The 16,013-nt window shown below is 34.0% G+C and overlaps 1 protein-coding gene and 1 non-coding gene across 2 annotated transcripts; both read left to right on the top strand.

The window, feature by feature from the left end:
- Window positions 1-8,113: 8,113 nt before the first annotated feature.
- Window positions 8,114-9,889, top strand: LOC123257880 (ATP-dependent RNA helicase CshA-like). Its single transcript, XM_044717852.1, has one exon. The coding sequence runs from the start codon at window positions 8,575-8,577 to the stop codon at window positions 9,781-9,783; it is 1,209 nt and encodes a 402-aa protein (XP_044573787.1). The 5' UTR covers window positions 8,114-8,574; the 3' UTR covers window positions 9,784-9,889.
- A 4,433-nt stretch (window positions 9,890-14,322) lies between these two features.
- Window positions 14,323-14,394, top strand: Trnac-gca. Its single transcript has one exon. It is a non-coding gene; the product is annotated as a tRNA-Cys (tRNA).
- Window positions 14,395-16,013: the final 1,619 nt, after the last annotated feature.

Here is a 16,013-nt window from a genome sequence, read left to right as displayed (position 1 = left end):
GAGAACAACCAAGTTTCAGATTATCTTTAGTTACCAAAGATAAAGATAATGATAGATCTTATTTTACTATCAATTATATAGACAATCAGGGTAAGCAAATTCCGATAAATGAGTTGCATAAGTCATATTTTGAGCCATTAGGCTTTTCGAGAATGGATTTGAAAAAACACGTGCCAATTTTTGAAGCTGAAAAAACTAAGGATCCTCAATATCCATTTGAATTAACTAATTCTTCTGTGCTAACTAAAGAGGTAAAAAATAAAGAAGGTAAAGTTCAGGAAGTTGTTGATGAAAAAGGAAGAAATGGAGAATTATTATACACTAGTGATTACAAGAAGCTAAGCACCCATTTTTCAGAAATTAGAGATCAGAATGGTAATCTAGAGCTAGATAAAAGTCTTATATCTGTTCCTATCGTTTTTGCTACAAGTTTAGCTAAAGTTTGTACTAAATTGTTGACTTCTCTTCCTATAAAGTTAGGGGAGCATTTAATAAGCGAACAAAACCCAATTGCAAAGTCTTTTGGTTATCTTTTATTCACTCCTGCAGCGGCAGTAAAAAATTTAGTGGATATGGGAGCTACCATACTTAAGGCTCCAATTTTATTGTTTGTAGCAAATGAGAAAAAATATGGTGATGCTTACTACACCATGTGGAAACACCAACTGAAAGGATGTTTGGAAGAAGCAAAAAGTGACTTTAATGTTATTAAAGGTGAAGAAAGGCTAAAGCCGGATCATGGGAATCGTGATTCACTAGTGGGCACATGGGATGAGCTTAACGCTAGAAGGCCAAAGAAACAAGGGGATGATAAAGAAGTTAGCAAGAGTAATGAAATACTAAAGAGTCCTGAGGAAGAACAAAATAAGGGTAATGAAATATTAAGTGATAAAAGAAAAGGTCATGTTGAGGAATTACAAAATAGAAGAAATTCACAGCAAGGGCAAGGCGCTACACATGATCACTCTCATTAGCAATTACTTTAAATCAACATTTATTTTCTTTATTAACTATTCCACAACAAAAACTTGCATGTATTTTGCCCTCAGTATAAGATATTAATTATTTAATTAATATCTTAACTAAATGCGCCCTGTAATATTGTGTGGTGGTAGTGGTAGCAGACTTTGGCCTTTATCTAAGCCAAAGCAATTTCAGAAAATATTTAGTCAGAACACTATGTTTCACAACACTTTGTTGAGGCTAAAAAGCGATTATATGCCGCCCATAATTGCTACAAATATACAGTACGAGTCATTAGTGATGGAGGAATTGCATGCACTGCAAGAATATAAAGTGATTTTCGAACCAGTGAAAATTGGAACAGCAGCGGCAATATTAATTGCTGCACTTCTCTGCAATGAAAACGAGACAATGTTAATTCTGCCTTCAGACCATTTTATAGGTGATTTGAATAGTTTTTATGCTTCTACTCAAAAAGCGTCTAAGTTAGCCTCTGAAACTAACTCTATAGTCACTTTTGGGGTTAAGCCTCATGAATTCAATTCTGAATACGGCTATATAAATGCAGTATATGATCAGAAAGAAAAATGTCATATAGTGAAAGATTTTACAGAAAAGCCCGAGCGTAAGTTAAGTAACGATCATTATTGGAACTCTGGAATATTTGTGTTTAAAGCAAAACGCTACATAGATGAGATTAAAAAATCTGCCCCGAATCTTTACAATTTATGTTTTAAATATTTCACACCGCAAGAGAGATTTCTGTATTTAAAACAACGAGATTTTGCAGGAATTGAAGGCATATCCATTGATTACTTGGTGATGGAGAAAGCAAAAAACGTTGCAATGATAGAAGCTAATTTCGATTGGTTGGATGTTGGAACTTGGAATTCAGTTTTAGAATTGAGTGAGAAGTTTAGTAAAGAACCGGTGTCATTTCAGCATGTGATTAGAGAAAAAGAACCAGTTTCAACGACAAAAAGTAATAAAAATTTATTGGGTGGAGCTTGTAAGCAACCAAACAAAAGTCTAATTTCATTTATTCATAAAGTTAAGAAAGTAAAGGTGATAAGGAAAGAAGTTAAACCATGGGGATTTTGTAGTATAATTTTAATGAGCGAAAATTTTCTTATAAAATATCTTTTTATAAATCCATTAAGCTGCACTTCTAAGCAATTCCATCACTATAGAGATGAATACCATATAGTGCTATCAGGAGTTGGGTATGTTAGTTTAGAAGACAAAGAATATGCTATAGCAAAAGACCATATGATAGAAATCCCAAGGGAAGTTTCCCATAGGATTGAAAATAGAAGCATAAGCTCTCCACTTGAAATAGTTGAATTTCAGATAGGAGAGCATTTATCTGATAATGATATAGTGAGGTTGGATGATGTATATGGAAGATTTTGAAATTCTAATGTTAAAGATACTCTATAAGCCTGCTAAATTTAAGGAAGCAAAAATCTCTAGTTTTCAAATAAAGAAAAGTCTACAATTATACGAAGTTTCAAAAATATAATGTTTAACCTCAAAATATTTTGTAATGTCCATTGCCTTTGAAATTACTATGGCTGCTTGCTATTTGCGAGCGAAAAATGCCAGATTTTGCTCTATAATGACTTTGTTCTCTATTATCGGCATTGCCCTTGGAGTTGCAACACTAATAGTGGTGATGTCTGTGATGAACGGATTCAGAGCAAAGTTGCTTGACTCAATACTTGGCATTGATGGCCATATTAATGTTTATTTTGATAGGAACATAAATTCAGATTACTACGCAGTTTCAAAATCTATTGAGAGAATTCCTGGTATATTAAAAGCTACTCCTATGACCAATGATCAAGTTATTATTGTAGCAAACGGTAAAATTGCAGGTAGCGTAGTGCGAGGTGTATCAACTAAAGACTTGCTTGATAGTACTGCCGTTACAAATAATGTAATTATAGGTGATGTAAAAAAATTTGATGAAGGAATAATAATAGGAGCACGCTTAGCAGAAGCTTTGAACGTTGACTATGGCGACGAAATTACGTTTATATCATCTGAAGAATTTGATGCATTACTTGGTGAAATGCCGCGAATGAAAAAATATAAAGTTATAGCAATATTTGATATGGGTATGTTTGAGTATGATAATACCTTGATATATATGCCTCTAAAATCAGCACAAGCCTTTTTTAATTATAAAAATAGCATAAAAAATATAGAAGTACTTGTAGACGACGTTACTAGAGCTGATAAGCTGGCAGATGCTATAGAAAAAGAAATAGGAATGGAAGCTGAAAGTTGGCAATCACAGCAAAGCCATTATTTTAGTGCTTTAAAAACTGAAAGAAATGTGATGTTTTTAATTCTCACTTTGATTATAGTTGTAGCAGCGTTTAATATTATCTCAAATTTAATGATGATAGTGCAAGAAAAGAAATCCGCGATTGCAATTATGCGTACATTTGGTGCAACAAGTGGAAGCATTATGCGTATATTTTGCGCTTGTGGTCTATTAATCGGTTTTACGGGAACTTGTCTTGGCTGTATTATAGGTGTCGTTTTTTCTCTCAATATCGAAAGCATTAGAGTGTTTTTAGAAAACATTACTAACGTCAAGCTGTTTGATCCTATGATATACTTTTTTTCAAGTTTGCCAGTGATATTAGTACCCCAAGACGTAGTAAATATTTCTGCACTTGCGTTACTCTTATCATTTTTAGCGACAATTGCTCCTGCGTTGCAGGCAGCTGCACAAGATCCTGCGGAGATACTACGTTATGAATGATACTCAGCAAAAGTACATAGGTTGGTTCTTAATTGTATTGTTATTTACCGGTTACATCACAATAAATAACATAATCTTTTTAAAAATAAATCAGCAAGAGAGTGAAAACAATGTGAAAGCTTTAACGGAAAACATGGATGAATTTAGAATGTTGCTTGAAGTTAATCAATCTAGAATAGAAAAAAAGATATTTGACCTCAAGAGAAGTCAGCATACTCAATGTGAGCAAGGTGATAATAACTCAAGATGTAAGAACCTTGCAAAATTGCTATTACTTGTGGTTAAAATGAAGAATTCGTTATTGCGAGAAGCAAAATTTTATAACCATATAAATTCAATAAAGCCTTTGATATCAGAGCTTGACGATCCAGAGATAGAAAATGCAGTAGATGAATTAGAAAATTTGAAAGAGATAAATACCTTACACGAATTGAAGTTATCTTTTGAAAAAACTATTGATACTATCGATTACAACAAAAGTACATTGTCTAAAAAGATCATTTCAAACTGGATAAAGGTAGACGACCGAAATGATCCATTAAGAGTAAAATTCGCAGAAATTGAGGAGTCAATAAATGATAATGATTGGCAAAATATAACTGTTACAGTAAGCAATTTAACGCATTCAGAATTCAAGCCATGGCTGAATAAATTGAATGGTTTTATTGTAGCTTCTAAGAATATTTCAACAATATATCATCACTTATTACAATATATCTCATGATTTATTTTATAATTTTCGCTTTTTCGTTTTTATTTGGTATATGGGTCAAGGTAAGTGGTGAAGTAATAAAATTGGAATTAGGCAATTACACTATAAGTATTGATCTATATTTCATTATTTTTACTTGTGTAGTTTTATTATTTTTATTAATTACACTTGTACGCTTTTTTTCCTCCATTTCATCAACATTTGCCAACATAAGAAATAGAAGAAGGGATAGGGAAGAATTGCTTCTCTTTGAAGCTTTCTTTAGCATAGACTTAGACAATATAGAGAATGCCCAAAAGCTAGTTAAAAGTCTGAGTGAGGAGAGCGATAGGTTGTCTTTAATAAAGCTCTTTAACTCAGGTAAGACGGGAAATTACAGCTTTTTCAGTAACGGTTTAACAAATATTGCAAATAAAAATCGTAACTTAGCTCTACTTCTAGCCAATAAGCTGATTGTCCACCTCAAACAAGAAAAAGTAGTCTTTCAAAAATTTATAGAATATTGCTCTAGTTCAATTAACGATAAAATGCTATCTATTCCCTTTCAAATAGAGCATTGCATATTGAAAGAAGATTGGATTAATGCAATTTTGAGGTTGAAGGAAGCAGTTAAGTCCAATATTTTTCTCCCCTTTGATCATAAAGAAATGTTTGCAGTGTTTTATTGCGCTTTAGCAAAGCAATATGAAAGTAAAGGAAATTTTAAGGAGGCTATAAAGTCTTTATTTAGAGCACAACGTTATAGTGCAATTTTTCAGCCCATCAATTATTTAAAGGCAGAATTATATATTAAACTTGGAAAAATCAGAAAAGCTTCTGCAGTGCTAGAGGCAGAGTATACAGTAAATCCTACTCCTCAGTCAGCTAAAATGTACATCAATTTAAATAGTAAAGGTGCTGAAAGACTATACAACTTACGCCCTGATTATTATTTTAGTTACTGTTTACTTGCTTTGTCCTCAATGAGTTCAGGTAAATATGATCTTGCAAGTCAATATTTAGACACTGCTATGAAAAAAGCTAATTACATGTCAATCTACTTTATTGTAATACAACTCAAGGTTACATTGCAAGAACACGACAAGGTAATTTATTGGCTAAACAAGATGGGCTCAGAAGCTTTGCCTGATCCAGGCTGGAAATGTAAAAATTGTAACAGGGAACTAGAACAATGGGATCATAAGTGTTCAAGTTGTAATAGTTTTAATTGTGTTTATTATATATTATAAAATTCCACAAAGTGTAGAAATTACCATTAGGCTACTTTCACATTGATATTGCTGAAGTTAGAGCACTTTCTTAATATAATCCTTATCTCCAAACAATAAACCTGCAAGTTTCTTAGCTAGACTTGGTTTTAATGTCAAAAAAACTTGCTTTTAGACACTAACAGTTATATATTTTAATAAATCAGGGTTGTATACAAAATGAAGAGCTTAAAGGAATTATCCTTAAGAATTAAGAATATTAGGTCTGTACAGAAAACCACGAAAATAATGCAAATGGTTTCTGCAGCAAAGTTATTACAAAGCCAAAAGAAATTATCAAATTCAAAATTATATATATCTAAGCTGCATAGCATTATTTCTTCATTAATGCTATCAGTTGATCAAGAATTACTGGCAAAAATTCTAAATGTCAGTAACAACGGTTCTTACCTAGTATTCATTGTTGCGTCTGATCGTGGCTTGTGCGGCAACTTTAACTCTTCTATTGTCAAATTTAGTCAAAATAAGTTAATCACAAATGGCAAAAAAGTAGATATTGTATTTCTTGGTAAAAAAGCTTTTGATATAGGGAAAAATAGATTTGACTCTAAAAGTATCTTAAAAATTGAAAATAGTAAGGGAATCACGTTAAAGCACGTAGAAGCTTTGGTTGGTGGTATAGATCTAAGTAAATACGATAAAGTTAAAGTTTTTTATAGCAAATTCTATAATACCTTCACGCAAAAACCAATGTTGGAAACAATAAAACCATGGAGTAAAGACTCATCCTTGATTGATAACTCTCTGGCTGGTCCAATAACAGATTACGGCTATGAGTATGAACCACAAAATATTGAATTTATTTTAAAATCTTTGGTTCAAGATTACGTTGTAATTGCTCTTTACTCTGCTTTACTTGAAAGTGCAACGAGTGAGAATAGTGCTAGAATGGTTGCTATGGAATCAGCAAACAGAAACACTAAAGAGATACTGAACAAATTAGCATTGCTTTATAATCGTTCTCGTCAAGCAGCGATTACGACTGATTTAATTGAAGTTATAGGTGGTGCAGAATCTTTATAGAAATCTAAGGAATAGAAAATGAATATATTAAATATTGCAGCAGATATTACTAAACTAATAAAAAAGCAAAATCAAGATGCGGAAGTTACAATATATGAAACTAATAAGACTTCAGTTTCTCAGCGTCTATCAAAAATTGAGCAAATATCACAATCTAAAAATTGCACTGTAGGAATCAGAGCTATAGCAGGTAAAAACAAAGCTGCGTATATTTCTACAAACGATTTGAATAATCTGAGTGATACAGTAAGCCAAGTGGTAGAAATGGCAAAGAATGCACCAGAAGATCCTTGCATTAATTTTGCTGTAAATGGTAGTAATTATATCTCTTCTGCAGATTTAAGTATCTCAGATAATAATGTTGTAACCGTTGATAACCTAAAAGAAATTGCTGAAGCTGCAGAAAATTCAGCCCTTGCACATAAGAGTATCACTAATTCTGAAGGAGCCTCTTCTTCATACGCTTTAGTGAATACAGTATTATCGACTGTTTCTGGTTTTATTGGCTCGTTTAGTAAATCAACCTTTGCTAATCAGGTCTCTGTTGTTGCTGGAAGAGAAAGTGAAATGAAGGTTGGTTACGATTATGATATAGCATGTAATTTTAGTGATTTAAAGTTGCCAGAGTTAATGGGAAAAGAAGCAGCAAAAAGAGCAGTTGATCAATTGAATTCACGTACAATGAAAACTGGTAAATTTCCAGTTATTTTTGAAAAAAGAGCAGCAAAAGGGCTAGTAAAAAGTTTTGCTTCTGCTATAAATGGGAGCAGTATTATAAGCAACAGTTCTTTCTTGAGGGGTAGTTTAAACGCTCAGATTTTCAACGATAGAATTAATATTATCGATGATCCATTGTTGCCAAGAGGCATAGCATCGAGACCATTTGATGGAGAAGGGATAACTAGCAAGAAAAATATATTTGTAAAAAACGGAATATTACAAAATTGGATTTTAGACTTATACTCGGCTAGAAAATTAGACTCAGAAACAACCGGAAGTGCAACTCGTGCAAGTAATGCTGCAGTTATTCCTGCAGCTAGTAACCTCTACATTGAGAATGGTGATGTATCGTTTGAAGAATTAATTCAGGAAGTGAAAGAGGGAATATATGTAACTGATTTATTTGGTTTTGGTGTCAATTTAATCAATGGCGATTACAGCCAAGGCGCTTCCGGATTTTTTATAGAAAATGGAAAAATAACGTATCCAATACATGAGATTACCATTGCTAGCAATTTGAAGGATATGTTTAGCAATTTAGTCGTTGCAGATGATCTAACTTTTTGTGGGCAATTTAATTCACCAACGATTAAAGTTAGCGAAATGACGGTTGCAGGTTCGCTTAACGATTAAAAAATTTATTTGCATCAAGTACAACAATTGTGTATTATTGTCATGTAATGTTAAGAATAGACTATGGAGTATAAAGGTTTAGTTTCAATAGCTAAGCTTAAAGCATTCTCAATCGTAATTTCAAAGTTTTTCATCACATTAGTAATGTTAGTTAATAATTTAGGAGTTGTTTAAATGGAATTTGGTAATGTAAAATGGTTTAATGCCGAAAAAGGCTATGGTTTCATCAAGCCAGAAGGTAAAGGGGGTGACGTTTTTGTACATATTAGCACATTGGAACGTTCGGGAATAAGACCTGAGGCACTTAAAGGAGAGAATAAAGAGAAGGGAATAAAAGGAGAAAGGGTGAGTTATGAGGTTAAAGAGGAGCGCGGTAGAAACGGAGAAGATAAAAAATCTGCAATAAATTTAAGATTGGAAGATTAATCTATTATGAAGTCTTTTAACAGGATTAACGTATTGTGAATAATTTTCATGAGATGGGTCTCCCAGCTTCGCTTAGACAAGCTCTAGATAAAAATAATCTTTTCGTCCCAACTCCGATTCAAATACAAGCGATTCCCTTAGCGCTACAAGGTAAAGATATTCTCGGATCTGCTCAAACGGGGACTGGAAAAACTTTAGCATTTGCTATTCCGTTGGTTGCTAAGTTGCTGAATGAGCCTAACACTGGTTCAGCTTTAGTCATCGTGCCAACCAGAGAGCTTGCGCATCAGGTAACAAATGAGATAAGAAAACTCTTATCTCAAAATTCTGCACTAAGGGTCGCTTTGTTGATTGGTGGTGAGCCTATTTTTAGGCAGCTAAATCAGCTTCAGAAAAAACCACAAATTGTAATAGGTACTCCTGGTCGTATTATAGACCATATTGAGCGTAAAACTTTGATTACTCGCAATGTTAGCGTTCTTGTGCTTGATGAAACGGATCGTATGTTTGATATGGGCTTTGGAGTTCAGATTGAAGAAATTATGAAGCATTTGCCTAAAATAAGGCAAACTCTTATGTTTTCTGCAACTCTTCCTGGAGATATAGTAAAACTTGCTGAGAAGTACCTTAATCGACCAGAACGTATTTCTGTTGATTGTGAGGTTACAACTTCTGTAAAAATTAAGCAAGAAATTGTTTATGCATCAGAATCAGAAAAATATGAAAAGCTTGTTACACAACTATGTCAGCGCGAAGGATCAATCATTATCTTTGTCAAAACAAAGCGAGGAGCGGATCAGCTAGCTCACAGATTGCACAAAGATGACTATAGCGCTTTAGCAATTCATGGTGATTTAAGGCAGCACAAGCGCGAAAGGGTCATTAATTCTTTTCGTCGTGGCCGTAATCAAATCATGGTTGCAACAGATGTTGCTTCTCGCGGCCTTGATATTCCCCACATTCAACATGTTATCAATTATGATGCACCACAATCGCAAGCTGACTATATTCATCGTATAGGTAGAACTGCACGCGCTGGAGCTGAAGGGTATGCGCTATCTTTTGTTACACCTCAAGATAAGAGAAGACTGCCTGTACTGGCAGACAAAGAAGGAGAGCTAAATTTTGATTGTAGTGTGCAATTTAAAAAACGTAACAGCAAAAAGGTCTTTAAAAGGCCAAGTACGTTAAAGACTAAATACGGTAGAAAAAAGATCAATGCATTTAAGAAGAAAAGCAGAGTACTAGAAAAAGCGTATTAAATAGGATTTACCTACAATTTGATAAGCGTAAAACTCGTCATTCCGCTACTCATTAGCGGAATCTATGCTGAGATATTGCGGTGCTATGACGTAGATCCAGAGTGGGATTCAAATTGGCTACAGCGAACTGCTGGATTTCAAATTTTTTAATAATTGTGTGCTATTCATTATATATGAGTTCCCACTTTTAAAGAGAATAGGAGATGATTTCCAAAAACTTAGAGGCAAGTTTGAATAGAGCACTATTCATTGCTTCTAATTTTAATCTTAAATATGCGAAAGTAGAACATTTATTGCTGGCGTTAACTAAAGACGTGGATGTAAATTACGTTTTATCAAGATGTAATATCAGAGCCGATGAAATCATCAGTATGGATAACATTCTATCAAGATGCAATATTAAGGCTAATGATTATAATAATAATATAAAAGGGTTTTTACAAAGCAGTTCTGAATTGATTATCAGTGGAGTTAAACCTAGCTCAATGTTTCAATGCATAATACACAGAGCAATAATACGGGCTCATAGCTTGGGGAAAAAAGAAATAAATGGAGCAAGTGTTCTAGTAGAAATTTTGTCTGGGCAAGATTTATACGTTGAAGATCTATTGCAGAAACAAAGTGCGAAAGATTCCAATTTGATTTACCACATATCTAACATGAAATACTCTAACGATATAGATGAATACACCACTAATCATAAAGTAAAACTTGATAAAAATAATGATGCTCCTACTACAGTAAATAAAGGTGAGCTACTAAAAGATGAGGAAATTCTACAAAGTTATTGTAAAAATTTAAATGACTATGCAAGAAGCAAAAAAATAGATTATGTTATTGGTCGTGATTATGAATTAAATCGCACTATAGAAATATTATTGAGGCGTAGAAAAAACAACCCTTTATATGTTGGAGATCCAGGTGTTGGCAAAACCACAATAGTTGAGGGTTTGGTACTCAAAATCATTGAAGGCAGTGTTCCGAGTGTGCTCAGGTCCAGTATAATTTATGCTTTGGATTTAGGATCACTCCTTGCAGGGACACGCTACAGAGGTGATTTTGAAGAGAGAATAAAATCCATAATAAAAGCGATTGAGGCAAAACCAGGTGCTATCCTTTTTATTGACGAAATACACACTATCATTGGAGCAGGTTCTACAAGTGGTAGCTTTCTTGATGCCGGTAATCTGCTCAAACCTGCACTTGCAAGAGGTACACTGCGTTGTATAGGTGCAACTACATATAGAGAATACAGCACTAGTTTTGAAAAAGATAAAGCACTAGCGAGAAGGTTTCAAAAAATTAATGTTAAAGAATCTTCTGTTAATGAAACGATAAAGATACTAGATGGTATAAAGCACTACTATGAAGGGTATCATGGAGTATATTATACAAAGAATGCCATTAGGTCTGCGGCTGAACTTTCGCATAAGTATATTACTGGGCGAATATTACCTGATAAAGCGGTTGATGTTATTGATGAGGCAGGGGCATATTGTAAATTGCTAAGAAACAGGGGTAAAATTGTAAATAGTAGAGATATTAAGAATACCATTACTAGAATTACAAATGTGCCTTGCGGATCTGAATCTGATGATTTGCAGAAAGTAAAGTCTTTAAAAGCTAATCTAGAGAAGGTGATTTTTGGCCAAGAGCAGGCAATAGAATCTCTTGTTAATTCTATTAAAATTGCTAAATCTGGGTTGAGAAATTACAATAAGCCTTTAGCAAATTATCTTTTTGCAGGGCCAACCGGTGTTGGTAAAACCGAGCTAGCAAAACAATTAGCAGAAAGCATGGGCATGAATCTTATACGCTTTGATATGTCCGAATATATTGAGTCTCATACGATATCAAGGATGATTGGTTCTCCTCCTGGATATGTAGGTTATGATCAGGGTGGATTACTCACAGAGTCTGTATCTAATAATCAATATAGTGTTGTGCTGCTTGATGAAATTGAAAAGGCTCATAGCGATATCTATAATATATTGCTACAAATTATGGATTATGGTTGCGTTACAGACACTTACGGACGTAAAGTTAACTTTTCCAATATAATCTTAATTATGACAACTAATGCAGGAGCAGCTGAACGCAGCAAAAGTTTTGTTGGCTTTGGGCATAAAAAATTTAACACTGGTGATAGTAAAAAAGCGATAGAACAGGTTTTTAGCCCTGAATTTCGTAATCGTCTTGATGCGATTATTTCTTTTTCTGACTTAAATGCGGATATAATTCTGCATATTGTAGATAAATTTATTCAGGAACTGAAAAAGCAGCTGACGCAAAAAGGCATAAACTGCTTGGTAGAAGATGAAGTGAAATCTTATCTTGCACAAACAGGTTATAGTAAGGAAATGGGAGCACGTCCGATAGAGAGACTTATTGAAAAAGAGATAAAAAGTTACTTAGCGGAAGAAATACTGAATCGTAAATTAATAAAAGGAAAGAAATTAAGAATCTATATGAATAAAGTAGAAAATAAAATTGCTTTTGATATAGTTTGAAATTCTTGTTTTTTTATTACACTGATAGTATACTTATTTTAAGAATAATGAGGCTATAGTGGCAAGTTTAACTAGAAATCAGTATTACAGTAATCGCGATTTACAGAATTTATTTTCAAGACTAGAAATAAAAGCAGAAGAAGTAATAAGCCAGGAGTTTGACGATATACTCAAGTTAGTTGAACGGAGCTTTAGAAAGCTTTCATTAAAGTGCCACCCTGACAAAGAAAAAGATGAAGAGAAGAAAAAGATAGCTACAGAAAAGTTTCAAAAACTTAGTGCAGATAAAAAAGAGCTAGAGAAGCATCTCAACGCTTTAAAAGAAGGAAAAACTCCTAGTCAATATGAAAGGCTATCAAGTGAAGAAGAACGGAGGAGGCAAACAAAAATTTATGGAATATTATCACGTAGAAGCAAAGCTATAAATAGAGCACTTTTATTTTTTATATTAGCAAATGCGGTGTTTACTCCATCGCTGAAAGTTGAGTATTGCTTATCGCAACTTGCTAATAGTGGCACGGTGCAAAGCATCGCTTATCAATTTTATGCATTTAGCATAGGGATTTGGCCGTTGTTATTTATTATATCCTTTTGTGGTATTATTTATGCAGCAAGTAAACAAAAAGGTTCACAAGAGGAAAATCTGGATAGATTAAATCGAAGATACAATCTACTTATTGCTGCTGATAATTATGTGATATGTATCGCAGCAACATTTGCTATATGTGGTCTAGTGTCAGAGGTAGCACAAAATGGCTGGCCTGCTCAATATGGAACAATGCTGATGATTAATTTAGCATTGGATTTATTACTTATTGCTTTACTTAGAACTTTTACAAAGGCATCTGAACTATATAGTGAACATTGCATTCAGCGCTTATATGAAGAAGATGCAGAATTTAGCTATAAAGAAAAATTTGCATGGTATGACTACAAGCTAGTGCTTATGCCACTTGTTCTTCCTATTGTCAAAATGTATTTTAGAGATTTAATCCAAAAAAAGCCACAACAGCACACCACCAATCCTAACGTTACATCTTTAGGTACACCTGCAGGACAAGAACCATAAAAAGATCTTTGCTTCAACTGTGGTTTTTGCTATACTTTAAATGAACTTCATAGCGTTAATGAGTAAAGAAATAAGACAAATCTTAAACCACTACGAAAGTGAAAACCCCGGGGTAAAAGCAAATCTTACTCGTATTCTCATGCATGGAAAGCTTGGCGGCACTGGCAAGTTAGTGATTCTGCCAGTAGATCAAGGATTTGAGCATGGTCCAATTAAAAGTTTTGAAGTTAACCCTGATGCTTATGACCCACATTATCATTTTCAGCTTGCGGTTGATTCGGGAGTAAGTGCATATGCTGCTCCACTTGGTATGATTGAAGCTGGTGCTGCAACTTATGCTGGAATGCTCCCACTTATTTTGAAACTTAATAGTTCCAACTCTTTACATTCGAAGAATCTGACTTCTGATCAGGCAATAACCTCTTCTGTGAAAGATGCGCTGCGTTTGGGCTGCTTAGCTGTCGGATTTACTATATATCCTGGTTCTGCTAAGTGTTTCGATATGATGGAGGAAGCCCGTGGAATCATAGCTGAAGCCAAATCTTATGGGCTTGCAGTAGTGCTATGGTCTTATCCACGCGGTGAAGGAATTTCCAAAGAAGGCGAAACAGCAGTTGATGTTATTGCCTATGCTGCACACATAGCAGCTTTGCTTGGCGCTAATATAATAAAAGTAAAACTTCCAACTAAATATTTGGAAAGGGAGAAAATAGAAACAGAAAATATTGAATCATTATCTAAAAGAATTGAATATGTTAAAAGGTCTTGTTTTGCAGGGAAAAGAATAGTAGTTTTTTCTGGTGGTGAATCGAAGGAAGTAGATAACATATACAATGAAGCGAAAGAAATTAAGCAGGGTGGCGGTAATGGTTCAATCATTGGACGTAACACTTTTCAACGCAAAAGGGAGGAGGCTTTATCTATGCTAAAAGATATAATGGATATCTACACATAAAAAACGGCTGGGTGGCAGAATGGCTTATGCGGAGGACTGCAAATCCTTTTATACCGGTTCAATTCCGGTCCCGGCCTCTTTCATTCTCTATATCTAGTAAAAGTTAACAGTAGCTTTAAGTGTGTAACCTATAGAGAAAGCTTGTCCATAGTAAAATCAATTTCTTTTCAAGTTATGGTTATACTCTTATAGCGTTTCATGGTAAAAAATAAACTAAAAATAAGCAAAGTGTTTTACAAACGTAATTTACTATTTTTACTACCGCCCGAAGTTGCTCACTCTTTGGCAATTATGGCATTAAAGAAAATGCCTTATAAGAATCCTATAGAGCTACCAGAATCTTTGAGTGTGAATTTTTTTGTAATAAGCTCAGAAGCCCCATAGGTCTGGCTGCAGGTTTTGACAAGAATGCAGAAGTTATAAGGCCTATGCTCTCATTTGGTTTTGGGTTTATTGAAACTGGTACTGTAACTCGTAATCCACAATATGGAAACAAAAAGCCAAGAATTTTTCGGTTAATTAAAGATCAAGGGGTAATTAACAGATTGGGATTTAACAATAAAGGAATAGACTATTTTCTTAAACAAATAGGTGAAACCAAGCTTGATGACTGCATTTTTGGCATCAACATAGGAAAAAACAGTACATCAAAGGACCAAATCAGCGATTATGTTGACTTAATAAAGATAGTATATGGAAAGAGCAATTATATAGTGCTGAACATCTCATCCCCAAACACGCCTAATTTACGCAATCTGCACAATAAGCAAGAATTATCGAAATTGTTGAAATCCGTAACTCTAACCCGAAAATCAATTGATAATTCTAAATCCATACCAATAATATTAAAAATCTCACCAGATGTAGATCAGCAAACGAAAGAAAATATCGCTGAGCTTGCGTTGGAATATAAGATTGACGGATTAACAGTAAGCAACACTACGGTAAGTAGAGATAATCTGCATTCTCACCATAATGAGAGTGGTGGGTTGAGTGGCAAACCGCTGTTTAAACTTTCAACCGAGTTATTGGGCGATATGTACAAATTTACTAAGGGCAAAATATTATTGATAGGGTGCGGAGGAATCTCAAGTGGTGCTGATGCATATAAAAAAATAAAGGCAGGAGCTTCTTTGGTGCAGTTGTACACTGCTCTCATATACCACGGACCTCAAGTTGTAAACAAAATTAATCTAGAACTTGCAGAACTAATAAGGAGAGATGGATTTAGTAACATTAGTGAGGTGGTGGGTTGTATACATTAATTTTGGAAGTTGGTGGTATTATTTTAATAAAATAAAACTAATTCTCTGGTATAAAGGTGGTAGAAAGTGCTTTTCTTTTAAATAATTGGTATGAAGAGTTTGAATGATGCAATATCTAAGATCATTGATTATAAATTTACAAATTATGCAATATTAGAAGAGGCACTAACTCACCCAAGCGTAAATAAAAGGAATAGCAAAAACCAGATTGTAAGCTACGAAAGACTAGAGTTTTTGGGCGATAGTGTTTTGAATATGGTTGTATCTGCCACACTGTTTAAACTATGTCCTGAAGAAAAAGAAGGAGCATTGGCAAAAAGAAAGACGGATTTAGTTTGTGGCAACACCATTGCTAATGTTGCTAAAGAAATAAAATTAGGCAGCTTTATCATCATGAATAATAGTGAACGCTGCAATGGAGGGAGATGTAA

The sequence above is a fragment of the Drosophila ananassae genome, assembly GCF_017639315.1.
Source record: "Drosophila ananassae strain 14024-0371.13 chromosome 4 unlocalized genomic scaffold, ASM1763931v2 tig00000073, whole genome shotgun sequence".
Classification (NCBI taxonomy): Eukaryota; Metazoa; Arthropoda; class Insecta; order Diptera; family Drosophilidae; genus Drosophila; species Drosophila ananassae.
Note: the sequence above shows the minus strand (reverse complement) of the source record. Positions and strands in the feature narration are given on the sequence as shown.

Bases quoted from the DNA above. Each gene is read 5' to 3' on its own strand.
- LOC123257880 (XM_044717852.1), top strand. From the start codon at position 8,575: ATGGGTCTCCCAGCTTCGCTTAGACAAGCTCTAGATAAAAATAATCTT.